Source organism: Hydractinia symbiolongicarpus, chromosome 11, assembly GCF_029227915.1.
Source record: "Hydractinia symbiolongicarpus strain clone_291-10 chromosome 11, HSymV2.1, whole genome shotgun sequence".
NCBI classification, from domain to species: domain Eukaryota; kingdom Metazoa; phylum Cnidaria; class Hydrozoa; order Anthoathecata; family Hydractiniidae; genus Hydractinia; species Hydractinia symbiolongicarpus.
The window spans coordinates 19,147,291-19,161,815 of NC_079885.1; the positions used below are offsets into that span (position 1 = coordinate 19,147,291).

Sequence of the window (14,525 nt, forward strand, 5' to 3'; positions counted from 1 at the left end):
ACCTCTGCCTACCCAAATTTGATAGGGACAATAACCTCATTTTGGAAGGAATCAATCCCAATGACGGGACCATCCGGGCCCTGCAGGTCAGCGCTATTGATCACGTGGGGACCAATGAGGAAAAGGCTATCGTCGCCGCCTATGGCAACACCTTCTGCATACCCCTTGGTAAGATGTTTGAATTGACCCGGGACTTACCTTTCTGTCAAGCGGGATTATACGACAGCCTCCAGTTTGTCCTGCATTTCGCGGCTTACGGTGACGTGATCAAAGATGCAAAGACTCAGGTCTCAGGATCAACCACAGCCAAGGCAGGGGATGCTGCCTATAAGATCACCAACATCAAGCTAGAATTTGACAAGATTACTCATGAAGGTCTCGCGAGGGCCATGATGTCAAGGTATGCAGGATTAACCCTGCCCTACGAAAGGATCCTAAGAAGCAAGGTGGGGACCATGAAGAAAGCAGATAGCAGTTATAACCTTAAAATAGACACTCCAGCGAAAAGTCTAAAGAGCATTTTATTATTGTTCATAGACTCTGGAAAAGTGAATCCCTATGCTGGTGTAAACGAGGTGTTTTACAACCCAAAAATCAAGAAGAATAGTCACACGGTGGAAGGTGACCCTAACGAGCTCTACTCACATGCCATGCTTCCCAAGGACCACCTGAAGCAGATTGTGAACCTTTTCGGCAGCCATGATAGTAACGTGACCATTGGCCAATTTTTCAACGAAAGATACGCGTTGTGTGTCGATTTTAGAGCAAGCCTGGACCATGGCTTGCACGGATCCGGGAGACCACTACAAAGGCTTAGTGACGGCATCACATTGCACATGACAAAAAAGGACGACGGAACTCGGGATTTCAGATGCTATGTGTATTTGATAATGGACGCGCAACTGAATATACTTGATGGCAGGATTCATAGCGTGGAGCATTAATAAATGGCGACAATAGCTGTTATCGTAGCAGGTGCTGCGATAAACTCCCTGGCATTCAGTGGCACCAACTTTCTATTTAGTAAACTTACAGGAAACGGCAAGGCCGAGTGAAAAGGCACAATGAGGCAATGGAAAAGCTCAATGATGCCAAGGCACAGTGGATACGGGATAGACAAGCCAAGCTTGATTGGTTCAATGAACAACGAGAGATGCAATTAAAGTCCAGTAAAAGCCTGAAAGAGCTGGATGACGATATGTACAAATTCTATATCGCCTCGAACGAGAAGGCCCCGCAATTTTCCGACTATTACATACCCTCCAAGAAGCAACAGGATGGGGAATTGACCCTCATCGTCGGATCCTTGTCCCTGCTAAGCTTCATGGCATACAAGTACTTGTAAGAACGTTTTTGACATATAATAAAGACATGTCAAAAACGCACGTTGTTACGTAAGAAGAGGCGGAAAAGCTAATATCTACTATACCCCCCGAACATCTCTGGACCGAACGCAAGGCTATCAGAATGCTCGTGAAAGAGAGCGGTCTATCAAAAAAGCTAGTAACCGACTGGCTGTCCTGTCAGCTGCTCTGACTACGGCATATCAAGGGTCCGAAGCGTATAGACTACCCTTATTTCACCATTACAAGACCCAACGAAATGCACCAGTTCGATCTACTCTACATGATACATGATCGACTGTATGGCAATACTTACAAGTATTTTCTGACGGGAATTGACGTTGCCTCAAGGTACAAAGTATTTAGACCTCTGCGCACCAAAAAGGCCAGCTCTTACAAACAGCAAAGAAGGCTCGGTATAGAACAGGTACCAAATCCGATAGCTTAAAATCCTTATCCTTGATGACCTGATAACAGATTGCGCCATAGTTGTTCCTTTTAACCGCAACGATATGGAGCCCTAGGCTTTGAATATCGGCCTCTTGATTCTCGTCGATATCGCTCCTTGCGATTGTTCCCCATGCTTTTTTGCCTGACGCTACCCTGTTTAAAAGGTGTTTATCAGTAGGGTGCACAAAGCCTTCATAGTATTCTTTATTTCTAAACCTAAAATTGTCCGGGCATGTTGAGCAATATCCAGTCACTGACCCTGCCTGGATACAGCCATGTAGTACAGGTACCTGGACATCGTAGTTCACTGTAAATTGATTCCTTTGTGCATAGGCTTCCATCTTTTGATATACTTAATACCTCATATCTTGAAGCCAAACTGGTCAATAGAGGAGGGCTCTAAACTCCTGCTTTTAATATGCTAATTTTACTACCTACAAGAGTAGTAAAATTAGCGCCCGTTTACGACATATCAATATCAAACATCCCCTCGAATAGATCCCGCGTATCATCGTCGGTTAACGTGAAGTGATTTAGGTAATAATTCTCAATGCCCAGGGTATCGTCCCTGAACCGGCACCAGGCATGTACAGCATTCGGATCGTCGCGTTCCGATTTCCTCACAGTCATCTCGGGGTACATCTCACCTAATGTGCTTATTCTTGCACCGAGTTGCCTGCGCTGGCATCGGATCATATAGTGCTTATGTATACCTTTTTCCCGTGCTCGTGGGGATCGTTTTTATCAACCACGCATAGCACAGTATCATATTGATATCGGTGTGGAACATGCCTATGCCGTAGTTCCGAGTTGTCTTCTTTAAGAGCACTAAGTTTTTTATCCCTATCCTCGAGCTCATCCCCGAGTGCCACGAGTTGGTTGCCGTTATCCTTAATGTCATCATCGAGGAAGGCCAGAGCCCTATCTCTGTCTTCGATGGCCTGACACTGCTTCTCAAGTTCTTCTTGTAGTTCTTGGACACCTGCCCTGCCCAACCATTTGATGACCCCTACAGCCTTTGGTTTCCTGGAACGGCGAACGATCTCTAATGCGCCTTCAAGTGTGACGAATACATGATGCCCATTTTTCGCCTTACCGAGAGGGCCCAGCCCATGTGCCCCCTTGCACCCTACTATTTGGGACCTGGTAGATAGGAATGCTGAAGGTAGAGTCATATTTTTAACCCTTTCAATACCCAGGAAACGCCCAAGATCAGCGCGTTTAAACATAATTTGATCCTGGTTGTTGGACAGGATCTCAATGGCTCCTGTGTTGAGCATAACTTGCGACGAAATCTTTCTAGTATATCAACGTAGGCCAGAGGTTTTCAACGTAGTCACTCGAGAATCTTCCACGTCCTAGGGTGCTCCAGCCTTACATATATAGGCATGCATGCTTGGACTTTTTCAATTTAGCCTTGATATCATCCCAATCGGATATCATGTTCGTTTCCTCGTCTATACCAGAAGAAGAGCTGCTTCTTCTGCCTCCTAAGGTTCTTGGGTAGAGCTGCATACGACTGCGTGAGTAGCCAAAGATTATGCCTGGGATGCCTACCCGAAATGGACAATTCAAGTAGTGACTGTCGACGCTTGTCAAGGTCGTCGTTAGCAATACAGTCGTCGACTATGAAGAGATTTTCCTCGCCTGCCAACAATGAGGAAAATTTTGCTATACATTCAAACAGCTCATTTCCTGGGTCTGTAAGGAACACTTAATCATCCTTCCAGAGTAAGGCCCTTTCTAAATAGGTGGTACTCCAAAGTATAGTAGGGCACACTATCACTATATTGTGATCGTGTCGCCTATACTCATTTTTGAGGAGGTTCAATACTTGCTGCGTTTTGCCGCAAGAAGTAGGGCCTGTGAAGATTGCTGTATGAGGCTCCTTAATAACGTTCAACATTTTATTAGTAGTTCGACCATTTCCTATCGTGAATTCTAGGGACTATCGCAGCACATGAAGAACATATTAACACGCCACCGTGATTGTTCACTAAAAAATCCCGGCAGGCCAGCCAGAGCTTAGTGTTTTGGTTCTTATATCCGAGGGGTACTGGAGTATATGTCCCTGCGCAACCCTTCCCAGATGCTTTACTGGCTTCGTGATGACTCTCTCTTCTTTTTTCTTTTCTTCACTCATTTATATTATAGCACCATCCGAGGCTCTTCCTTAGCCTCAACCTCCTCCTCTTTCTTCTTTCCCATATGTCTCGCGGTATGCGCTGCTTCCAAGATAGGCGCTAAACACCTCCCAATAGTGCAGTATACAAAAATCCCGAGATCTGTCATACTATCCCGGATAATAGGGTCCTTTTCGATGTCTTGCCGGAGGCATACAGGCGGAGCACATGGGTAGTCAGCACTTTTGCTGTTTTTTTACCCTTTTCGTGGAGTTCTCGCTGTACGTAATCGACATGTACCTTTTCTACCGCCTCATCAGGAGCCTTGTCGATAAACCCTTCTGTTCATTTTTTCGGTAAAAGGTCCCTTTGCCTTTGCGTTTGGCCTCCTTCAAAGCCTGGCGTTTATCGATGGGTTTTTCTATCTGCTCATAGGTTTCTGAGGATTCGTCGAATACTCCTGCAAGATCTGAAATCCTCTTTATTGTACGGCGATATCGAAAAAAGCAAAACGCGATTATGACATACGGTAAAAATATAGCGATGTACAAACACACTTCCATTTATTCCCGGTCAGACACCCGGCGGTAATAGCCCCTGGCAAGCGGCGCAATGTGGTCAGGTTGCACAAGCCTTTTGTCATCCGCCCTGTTAAGGACTAACTTCGATACCTTTTGGGTGTAGATTTGATGGTTCTTGTTTTGAATCAAGACATGCCTTTTGTAGACATCAACGCCCTCTTCCAGACATATCCGATAGTCGTCAAACGTGATTGACTTATTCGTAACACGTCTTTTTATGCCCTTCGCTTTGCAATCACCGCCCTTCTTCATTAGACTCACGTAAGCGTATAGCTTAGCCCTTAGGGTGATGAACCCAGTCATGATTTTACCACTTAGTTCGTCTTTCATGAGACCCACGGCCTTCTTATTTTTCCCTATGGGGAGAGGCCTATTATCACCCGGATTATTGGCACTCGTGTCAAAACGTGTCTCGACATCCTGCGCAATGTCACGATAAAAGTCCTCTGTTCGTATGTGGTAAACGAAGCTGTCTGTATCCATGTAACAAAGCCGCAGCTTGCTACCATATTTGGGCTGCATGAAATCGTGGTGGAAGTCGTATATGATCAGCTTTGAGAGGTCCAAGATTGCCTGGCCTATATACACTGGCTTGTTCATCTTCACCTCCGTCTTACCCATTTCTACTCCTAAGAGGTGCTTATTAAACCGGCTTCCACCCTTGAAATTTGGTTTCATGACGAGCTTCGTATAGTTGACCTCGTTGGTGACCAGCTGAATGTTGCAGTGGTTCCGGATATTCTCCATGGTCTTTCCAAATACCGAGAGGTTCATGAGCTTGTAGAAGTCCTTCTCGAAATCGTTTTTGGCAGCCGTTCTTAACCTCGTGTTGTGATCTATATACCCTTTAAACCATGCCTTCTGGTTAAACTGGATAACCCTGTGCACCCTCTTCAGTTCAAGCCCATGCCTTATAGCCTCGTGAAGGGCCCTGATATTTACCACATATCCACGTTGATTCCCCAATTTCGGTACCAATTTCTCGACCTTGTGGACCGTCCTGCGATCCGGTAAGAACGGCAACTCATTATGTTTTTCATGCAACCTCTCAAGGTAGTCTATATCTACCTCTAAAATATTCCCATGTTTATTGTCCCTAACGAGCTTCTCGATTCGCTTTTCTGTAAAGGCCTTGACGTCGGATACCCATTTGAAGCCATCCGTTGGCGGGTCTGGACGCATTGCCCATCCGTATAGGTTGTTGGCATCCAAATATTGCAGGTGGGAGGACTCCTCATCCGGGTTATACTGGTCTCCCATGTACTTATTGTTAGCCTTGGCACATCGTTTACAGCCTGGGTTATACCTCCTAGGATACCTTTTCAAATATCAGGACCATATTGGGATCGGTGAGGAGCTCTAACCTAATATCTGTATGCTTGAGTGCTGCCTTCCATGCCAGGCCAGGTGCATGGTAAAGTGCGTAGGATCAAGCTTGTAGTTTGTCAAGCAAACGTCTCGAAACGTTTCAAACACGTCGGGTAATAGTAGTACGTCTATGGTAAGGGATATGTCATGGTAGTCGCCCATAGTGACTACATCACCCTGTGGGGTTCAGACATTCCATACCTTTTTCGCGTATGGATACTCATTAAGCGATATGTCCTTCACATTCAGCTTGATGTAAAAGGCATCATTGGGAGGTAGTTTCACCTCCTCAAATCGTAGCCAATCATCCGTGTATTCATACGGATAGACACCTTTTCTGAGCATTAGCCGGAATACATCGTCCTTATCGATGAATATGGCCATGGATGGTACATTCGCCTTTAGCTTCTTCTGATTTAATTGCTTCGTGGTATTCAAATGGCATTTTTTACACCAGAACTTTGCCACATACTCAACGTCTATGCCCTAGAATTCCAGACAGGTATCTGCACAATGGTGGCATTTCATACCGGCCGCGTTTGTTCCAATGAGATTGCTCGCCAGTTTATCCAGGCCTTAGGGCATGAATCGGCAACTATCGATGAACCTAATTTCGATCTTCTTGTACGTTTCTCCATCGCCATATCCCATGCTTGCAAGGGGTGCCTAGATTTTAACATTGAAACTGACATATTTTTCAGTATTCTCAGCGATGCATCCAATGTCCTGGGTGTCATACTTTTCACCTAATTCTCGGATAAACAGGGGCACATCGTACTCGCTTAAATTGTGGAATATCACAGGTATATGGCTAGGTATGTTGTACTTCAAATTACAGCTGTTATGTTCCGCGTCTATATACAGCGCGGTATAGTAACAATGGTCCCTGACTTTACAGTTATTCCCCGCAGTCGTCCAACGGCTTTAGGCAGATGTGGCAGTGCGTGGCCTCGTTGTGTTCCAATTTCAACACCCCTGTCTGTTCAGCCATAGGTTGCTGCGGGTAGGTATGGTATAGACGCTTCACCTCATCCTCCAGGTGGTCCACAAGTCGCTTGACACAGTCTTTGCCGCGGTACACTGTTAGGGGATCTGGTACATCCCCATAGGCGAATTTGGAGTATGTGCACCATCCAGATGGTACGAGCCTACTCAGCTTTTTCGTCTTTATACCCCTTGTATCTTCCACTGAGATGAGTAGACTCTCGAAGTCCGCATATATGGCAAATGGTACCTTTAATTGTTGATGACCATCCCTGTAGAATAACCATTTCTCGGATTCGTTTGTCATTGTCATTATAACAGTTTCATGGTCCCTGCAATAGCCATAATTCTTATCTCTCGATTCAACCGTGCTGAAGGCCTGTAGGCAGTTCAGGCAAAAATGCATCGCATTCCTATTTTTTGAGGTCTCCTTGCCTAAGAGTCTCGATAGACTCTTGACAGCCGTGTAGTGGGTCTTTTTGTCATTTGTGATAAGCAACAGAATTCTGATCGCCTCAGGATATTGATCTTCTTTCCCGTTATGTATAGGACGTTTACCGCAATGTCCCTGTTATTCCTTTCAAACTTGTATATGTCCTTGATTGTTGTCGGGAACCCTATATCCTCCCAATTGTAGAGGTCTACGTAGGGTCTCATGTGAGATATTCGATTAGGGTTCCTCCCAATTTCTTCATGATGTAATGATGTAATGATACTCCACTTGAAACACTCCTCGTCTTCATTCACTGGGTTAATCACGGCCTTTTTAGAGGCTATACATCTGGATGGCTCTATATACGATGAACCCCCTGTTAACCGTAGCTTATGGATGTCTATATCAAGGTGTAGATTTTGACTAATGGTGAATCCACTTTGGGGCAGTGCCGGATGTTCCACGTGTGTTTTGATATTAGCAAACATCCCATCCATCTTGTCGTCCACGTTGCTACCCGGGAAGATTGACGTCATGTTACTGTTAAAGGTTTTCTTCACCTCAATGCATTCATCGTTAGCCTCCTCCGAATTTGGTGGCGTTTTCTTCTTTCACATGATCCATAGGGACAGCTGTACCTTTGCGATCCCATATCTTCTACCTGCTTCTCAACCAATGTTTTGACGTTAGTTCGCACCATCCACATATACCCATCATGGTCATGCTTTTACGTTTTGCTATTAAATTGTTCATCACAATATCTCCTGAAACATTGTCTTCCTTTATGTTTATGATGAACGCGACGTGTCTCGTTTTTACACACGCTACATTATGCAGAGGCATTGCGGTGTTTGTGTACAGAAGGGGTAGGGCAAGAATCAACACAAAATTCATCGTAAGAAAATAAAGTCCTTTAAAGATGATTCGCCAGTAAAAAGAATGTTAGTAAAAAATTTTGATCAGTACAAAATATTTGTCACTGAGTCAAACTTTGGTCACTATTAAAACAAATTGTTTTATTCTTTTTAAACTATAACGTATCCATAACCTCTTACTTTAAAATTAGATTAACCAATGATGACGCAGCAAGGTTTCAAAAACGTGCAGCTTCAAAACAATATGGTTGGTGACTTTTTTATAATTGGGCAATCAGTATATATAATAACTAACTAATCTTATTGTGGTTTTTAATGAGTTTGAACTTCCGTTACGAACACGCAAACTTCTGCTCGATTTGAAAACATAATTGTGTAGCATTTCTGTCTGACATGTTGGCACAGATTCCATTTTTTCATGACATTGTTATGTACAATAAATCTCCCTAAAGCAGGCATTTCTAAAGCAGACATCTCTATAAGACAGACAGTTTGATTTGTCACGTACGAATTTTTTTAAAACTCCCATAGCAACCATTCCAAAAATTTACATCCCTTTAAAATGGACACTTCTATAAAGTGGACACTGAATAAAACGGAGTTGGGAGTTATAATGCAATTAAATTTGAGAGTAAAAAATGTAATTAATAAATATACCACAAGGGCATACATTTGGCGCAAGTAACACTACGAGTGCTGACCTTGATGTAATTAGAGTTGCAATAGAATATGACATGTTTTTGATTGGTTACTTCGAACACGAAGAGAGCCAATTGAGACACAATTTATCTAGCATGGTGAGTGTCACAATTATTCGTTAACCAATGCAATTGTGTCATTATTTCATTGTCATTATTGAGAAAAATGACCATAAGCAGATATAAATATAGCATTTTGAAATTAACATGCAGGCGGTGTTCAGACGTAAATGCAATCATACGACATTTTGAAAAAGTGGAATTATCTACATATTTATATAAAGTGATAAATTCTCTCAATCTAACAACGACAGAGTGGACATTTTTGCAACGCAGAGTATATTAAGTTATTTCAGAAATCAAATTTGAATTAAAAAGTTTAACCCTGTGAGACGCAACCAGACGCGACGCTTAGATAATGGATTCAACTATTAAAAATACGATGTTGAAACCATTTATTCAAGCCGGTGTTGGTATGGTGTTTGGCTTTGGTAAAGTAGGAATGCTAATTCCGCCGACAAGGAAGATGATACTGGATTATATGCTGAAGATATCGAAATGCAATAGCATTGAAGACTTTGAAGATGGAATGTTCAAAGCACCGATGTACAAGGAATGCGTAAAAACATTCCTGGTCAATATGACCAAAACAGTAAAAATAAATGACATTATTATGGACTATCCATTACTTCAACTGGACAACCCCAATAACAATAAAGATGCAGTTTCCATAGAAACGTCGCTTCATAGAATTCAAAATAAAGGCCGACCATTGATTTTGAATTTTGGAAGTTGCACATGACCCCCGTATATGGTGGAATCAAAACGTTTCCATGAAATTTTTAAAAAGTTTAATGGAGATGTAGATTTCGCTTTTGTGTATGTTGAGGAGGCTCATCCTACCGGAACATGGAATTTAAAGGTAGAATTAAATTTTGTTTGATCTTGAAAATTTTTAAAGCACTGTTTTCTGATCTGTTGTAACCACTATGTTCTTTTCTGGATTACATCCCATACAAAAATATGTACAATAACTTAAGAATTAGATACTTTGGAAGAAATACCTGTTCAAAGTCATTATTGGTTTGGTTCTGTTGTTAGTGAAGAAGGTAATAAAAGACAGTAGAAAAAATTATATAAACTTCTGGAAGACGCAATTTTGAACGTCTAGTCGTCGTCTGTAGCTAGTTTGTTTTTTACCCTTTTAAGTTCCCTTAAAGGTTTTAAGTCAAACTAAGACGTGTTTACGACTGGGATTAAAGACTATTAAACCACTATCGCTATTTTAAATTTAAAGTTAAGGTTTTTGAAAAGCGTATTTACTTCTATATGACTGTGTAGAATTTACTCACCCGTCCTGGCCGGAGTTCACGGATAAGTCATGACAAAATACCATCTACAACAATTCTTTTTCGACTATCCTTAGATTGATAGAACATCTTTTCAACCGTAAAGTTTCATACTTTTGTAATGATATGTACGAAAAATATCTTAAACATGCTTGGCTAAGAGGAGAGGCGTGAACAAAACATTCTATATTTTACATGTAAGATAAGTAAGCGTAATTTTTTCAGAAGACTGAGTAAAGAGTGAAAAATATTCAATTATGTTTTCTTACATTAAAGTCTAAAAGGTTTTTGGGGCGTTCTTTGGAGTAACAAAAGAATAATTCATAGGTATACAGCTAAGTTATAAGTCCATAACTTGTGTTGAGTTCTGGGCATAACATAATCATCTACTATATTTTCAAAATTACACAACTAAGTGATAAATATTCGTTATTAGAATATTTATCATTTTTTCGCAATCGGGTTCTTTAGAAGGTGAGTACAAGACTACCATTGGATGATTCATGAGCATTAAAGGCACTAAGATGGAGAATAAAAACTATAGATTTTTCTATACGCCTTCAATTTATGATCAATATCAAGAATTTGGAGAATAACGTCATTGGTTCTCAAATTCTTGATTCTTCGCCGAATATTTTTCTTTGCCCTTTAAGGAAAAAATGTAAGTAAAAACAATGAAAGAATAGCATAGGATTTACAGAGAAATCGTTATATTAAAACTAGAAAAATTATATTTTTTTGGTTCATTATTTTTTGTGAAATATTCCTATTAGTTATACACAACAGTCACCAATTGAGCTACAACGTTAAATTTAAACTACCAAAACATCTGGATCTCCTACTCTATTTCATCGCCAAATAACGTTAGAAAAATGACGTAGTTAAAATTGGGGTACTGAAGATGCAACCTTTATATCAGAATTCAAAATACCGCTATCCTCCTTGCCGAACAAAATAAGTCTTACCTGACATAAGCCATTTATATTGATAGTGGCCTAGAGCATCTACCTTCTGAGACTGACACGAGGGGTCGCAGTCGAATAATTTGAGGGAAGCAACAATCAAAAGATGTTAGAATAAAACAACAACAAAAACAACAACAAAAACAGCAAACTTAGTTTAAGCCAGCAAAAAATTCGATTTTGTTACAATCGGAAGAAAATTATAGTTTTGACTCAAATTTGTGCTATAAGTAACATTCTTTTACAGCAAGAAAAAGAATGGGAAAACTGCTGCATCAGGATTGACTGTATACAAAATGTTGACACAAAAAATGTTCATTAGCAACAGTAACATTTATTTGTTTTTCGCACAAAGTTTTTGATACCAGTACAAAAAAGTAGTAGATTTGGTTTTGTTTACAAAATTAATGTTGCCAGTAACCAAATTTTTAGAAAATAGCGATTAACATAAATTTGAATTACTTTCACCTGAAAAAATTGTTTCATGTCCCCGTGACTTCATTTATAATTACTTGTGATTGCACATTGTGTTTTGTGTGCAAAATATATCTTCATTTACATGTTATTTAGAATCAAATTTTCATCAGTGCACACAAGACGATAGATGAGCGAGTGTCAGCCGCAAACCAATTAAAAAGTTATTATCCAGATGTACCAGTATACATTGATCCACTAGACAACACAATAAGTCGTTCATTCGGTGCGTATCCAGAAAGATTGTACATTTTATTGGATAACGTCATTATGTATGACGGAAATGTGGGTCCGTTTTTTTATTCTTTGAGCGCTGTGGAAGACTGGGTCGTCAATTATATTCAGAAATAGTAGTCAATATTTTAATGTAAAAGGGACACAAAATTAGTCTCACTAAAATTTTCTTGGCTGTTGGACCATAAAAACATGTTGAATACATAAATAATCTCACAACGGCACCAGTTCGTGAACTTGCATGTCGATGGTAAAGTGCCCATTCTTGTTTTTTTGTTAAATATGTAGTTAAAAAGCAACTTACGTTAATAATGTTTTGTAAGACTTATGAATGCTAGTTGTTCAAAAATTTACTTTTTCAACTAGAAGGATGTACTTGTCTTACGAATATATTATCCAAACAAAAACAACACAATTTTTACATTTTATGTGCGCATATCCTATCATCCTAATATCCTATCATTTTCTGTGTTTTTGAAATGATATGGGTGAGACAATGTAAGATAATTCTGACATTTGGAATGATATTTTATCTATTTTGTTCTAGCCAATCAACTTATTGAGGCATCAATTAGTCAAAAATTTAATTAAGTTTTAGTACGCCTTTTTAATCTCATCTTAGTATATTTTTCTTGCAAAAACAGCTTAAACAATTACCAAAGACGGTAAAACTTTTTTTAAATTTTTTAAAACAAAGGAATTTGTGACGTCAAGAAGAATCTCGCTGAAGTCGTCGAAATTTAGGGAAACAGAAAGAGTGATATTAGGAAATGGGTACTTGGGAATAATTTACCCTTCCTATTGTTATTGCTTCGCGGTAGCCGGCTTGTTTGATAGGTTCGGTCAGCTCTTTTTGATTCGACATGTCTACCAAAAGGGAGCTGAGGAATCGTTTTGTACTGACTTACAGTAAGTAAGTGAAAGTTCCTGTTTTTGAATATATGACAACGAAATGAAGATTGAGAAAAAGTTGCTAAGAAATACATTACTGAAGAAAATTATGATTGCAGAAGAAAATCAGCCGTGACTTTGACTTTGACGAATCTCATAAACATTAACTCCATGACTACGTTTTAAGGTACTGCCTTTTATTTTTAATTCCATTGATTTCTTCAGAGTAAAAAACAAAAATTGCTTTGCATTGCTGTGTTAGCAAGTGTCAACATAAAGCTGTTTAGTTTCACATTTAACAAACTTAAAACGGCTTTGGTTTATACAGGATTTCTTTTTTTATTTGAGTTAGCAAGACATTTTGTAACAACACAATCATTGGAATAGCTACCTGCTGGTTACTTTTTGTAGCTGACAAAGGTGTAATGTATACCACTTTGCTGACTTTTATCTCAACTTTGCACGTTTACTCTTTTAGATTCAAACTTCTGGCAATAGGCACCTTCTAAACGATTTTTCAACATGACATAAGGCCCTAAGGAGAACACTAGTTTTGGGACGAAGACTTTGACAAGACTTGTTTTGGTTTAAATTCTCTAGCGTAATGTCGAAATAATTCCAGGAAATAGTGCTAATTAGAGATAATTCAGATAAGAAAGACCCATTGTTTTATTTGTTAGGTAAAATGGCAAAAGTTTTTAACATATTTACTAACGAAGTTGTTATGCTCACAGGTGTGGAAAATGATTGCAACCCTAGCCATATGGACACAAAAATGTGTATCTTGAAAGATTTTGTTGTGTTGAAAGCTATTTATGCATTTATAACCGTTACCATGACAACTAGCTAGTATTTTTTCAAGTTAGATTCAACATTTTGAACATATAAGCCAGAAGTCATACCTTAAACAGTTATGAAATGATTATAACGAAAAATAAAAACAGTATTTTGATTAATCAATATAGAAAGTGTTGCGGAGAGGTTGCCAAGGCAAACCACGGCAAGGACCTTTCCTTGCCGTGGTTTGCCTTGGTCCAAGATTGCCTGGCCTATATACACTGGCTTGTTCATCTTCACCTCCGTCTTACCCATTTCTACTCCTAAGAGGTGCTTATTAAACCGGCTTCCACCCTTGAAATTTGGTTTCATGACGAGCTTCGTATAGTTGACCTCGTTGGTGACCAGCTGAATGTTGCAGTGGTTCCGGATATTCTCCATGGTCTTTCCAAATACCGAGAGGTTCATGAGCTTGTAGAAGTCCTTCTCGAAATCGTTTTTGGCAGCCGTTCTTAACCTCGTGTTGTGATCTATATACCCTTTAAACCATGCCTTCTGGTTAAACTGGATAACCCTGTGCACCCTCTTCAGTTCAAGCCCATGCCTTATAGCCTCGTGAAGGGCCCTGATATTTACCACATATCCACGTTGATTCCCCAATTTCGGTACCAATTTCTCGACCTTGTGGACCGTCCTGCGATCCGGTAAGAACGGCAACTCATTATGTTTTTCATGCAACCTCTCAAGGTAGTCTATATCTACCTCTAAAATATTCCCATGTTTATTGTCCCTAACGAGCTTCTCGATTCGCTTTTCTGTAAAGGCCTTGACGTCGGATACCCATTTGAAGCCATCCGTTGGCGGGTCTGGACGCATTGCCCATCCGTATAGGTTGTTGGCATCCAAATATTGCAGGTGGGAGGACTCCTCATCCGGGTTATACTGGTCTCCCATGTACTTATTGTTAGCCTTGGCACATCGTT

The 14,525-nt window shown here is 40.2% G+C and overlaps 1 protein-coding gene across 1 annotated transcript; it reads right to left on the reverse strand.

Annotated features, from left to right (window-relative positions):
* Window positions 1-4,479: 4,479 nt before the first annotated feature.
* Window positions 4,480-14,318, reverse strand: LOC130613492 (uncharacterized). The gene is made up of 2 exons (XM_057434828.1): window positions 14,179-14,318; window positions 4,480-5,861 (listed from the first exon to the last, which is right to left on the reverse strand). The coding sequence occupies exon 2, from the start codon at window positions 5,755-5,757 to the stop codon at window positions 4,480-4,482; it is 1,278 nt and encodes a 425-aa protein (XP_057290811.1). The 5' UTR covers window positions 5,758-5,861; window positions 14,179-14,318.
* Window positions 14,319-14,525: the final 207 nt, after the last annotated feature.

What these genes read in the sequence shown, in the direction of transcription:
- LOC130613492 (XM_057434828.1), bottom strand. Translation starts at nt 5,757, where the DNA reads ATGGGAGACCAGTATAACCCGGATGAGGAGTCCTCCCACCTGCAATAT.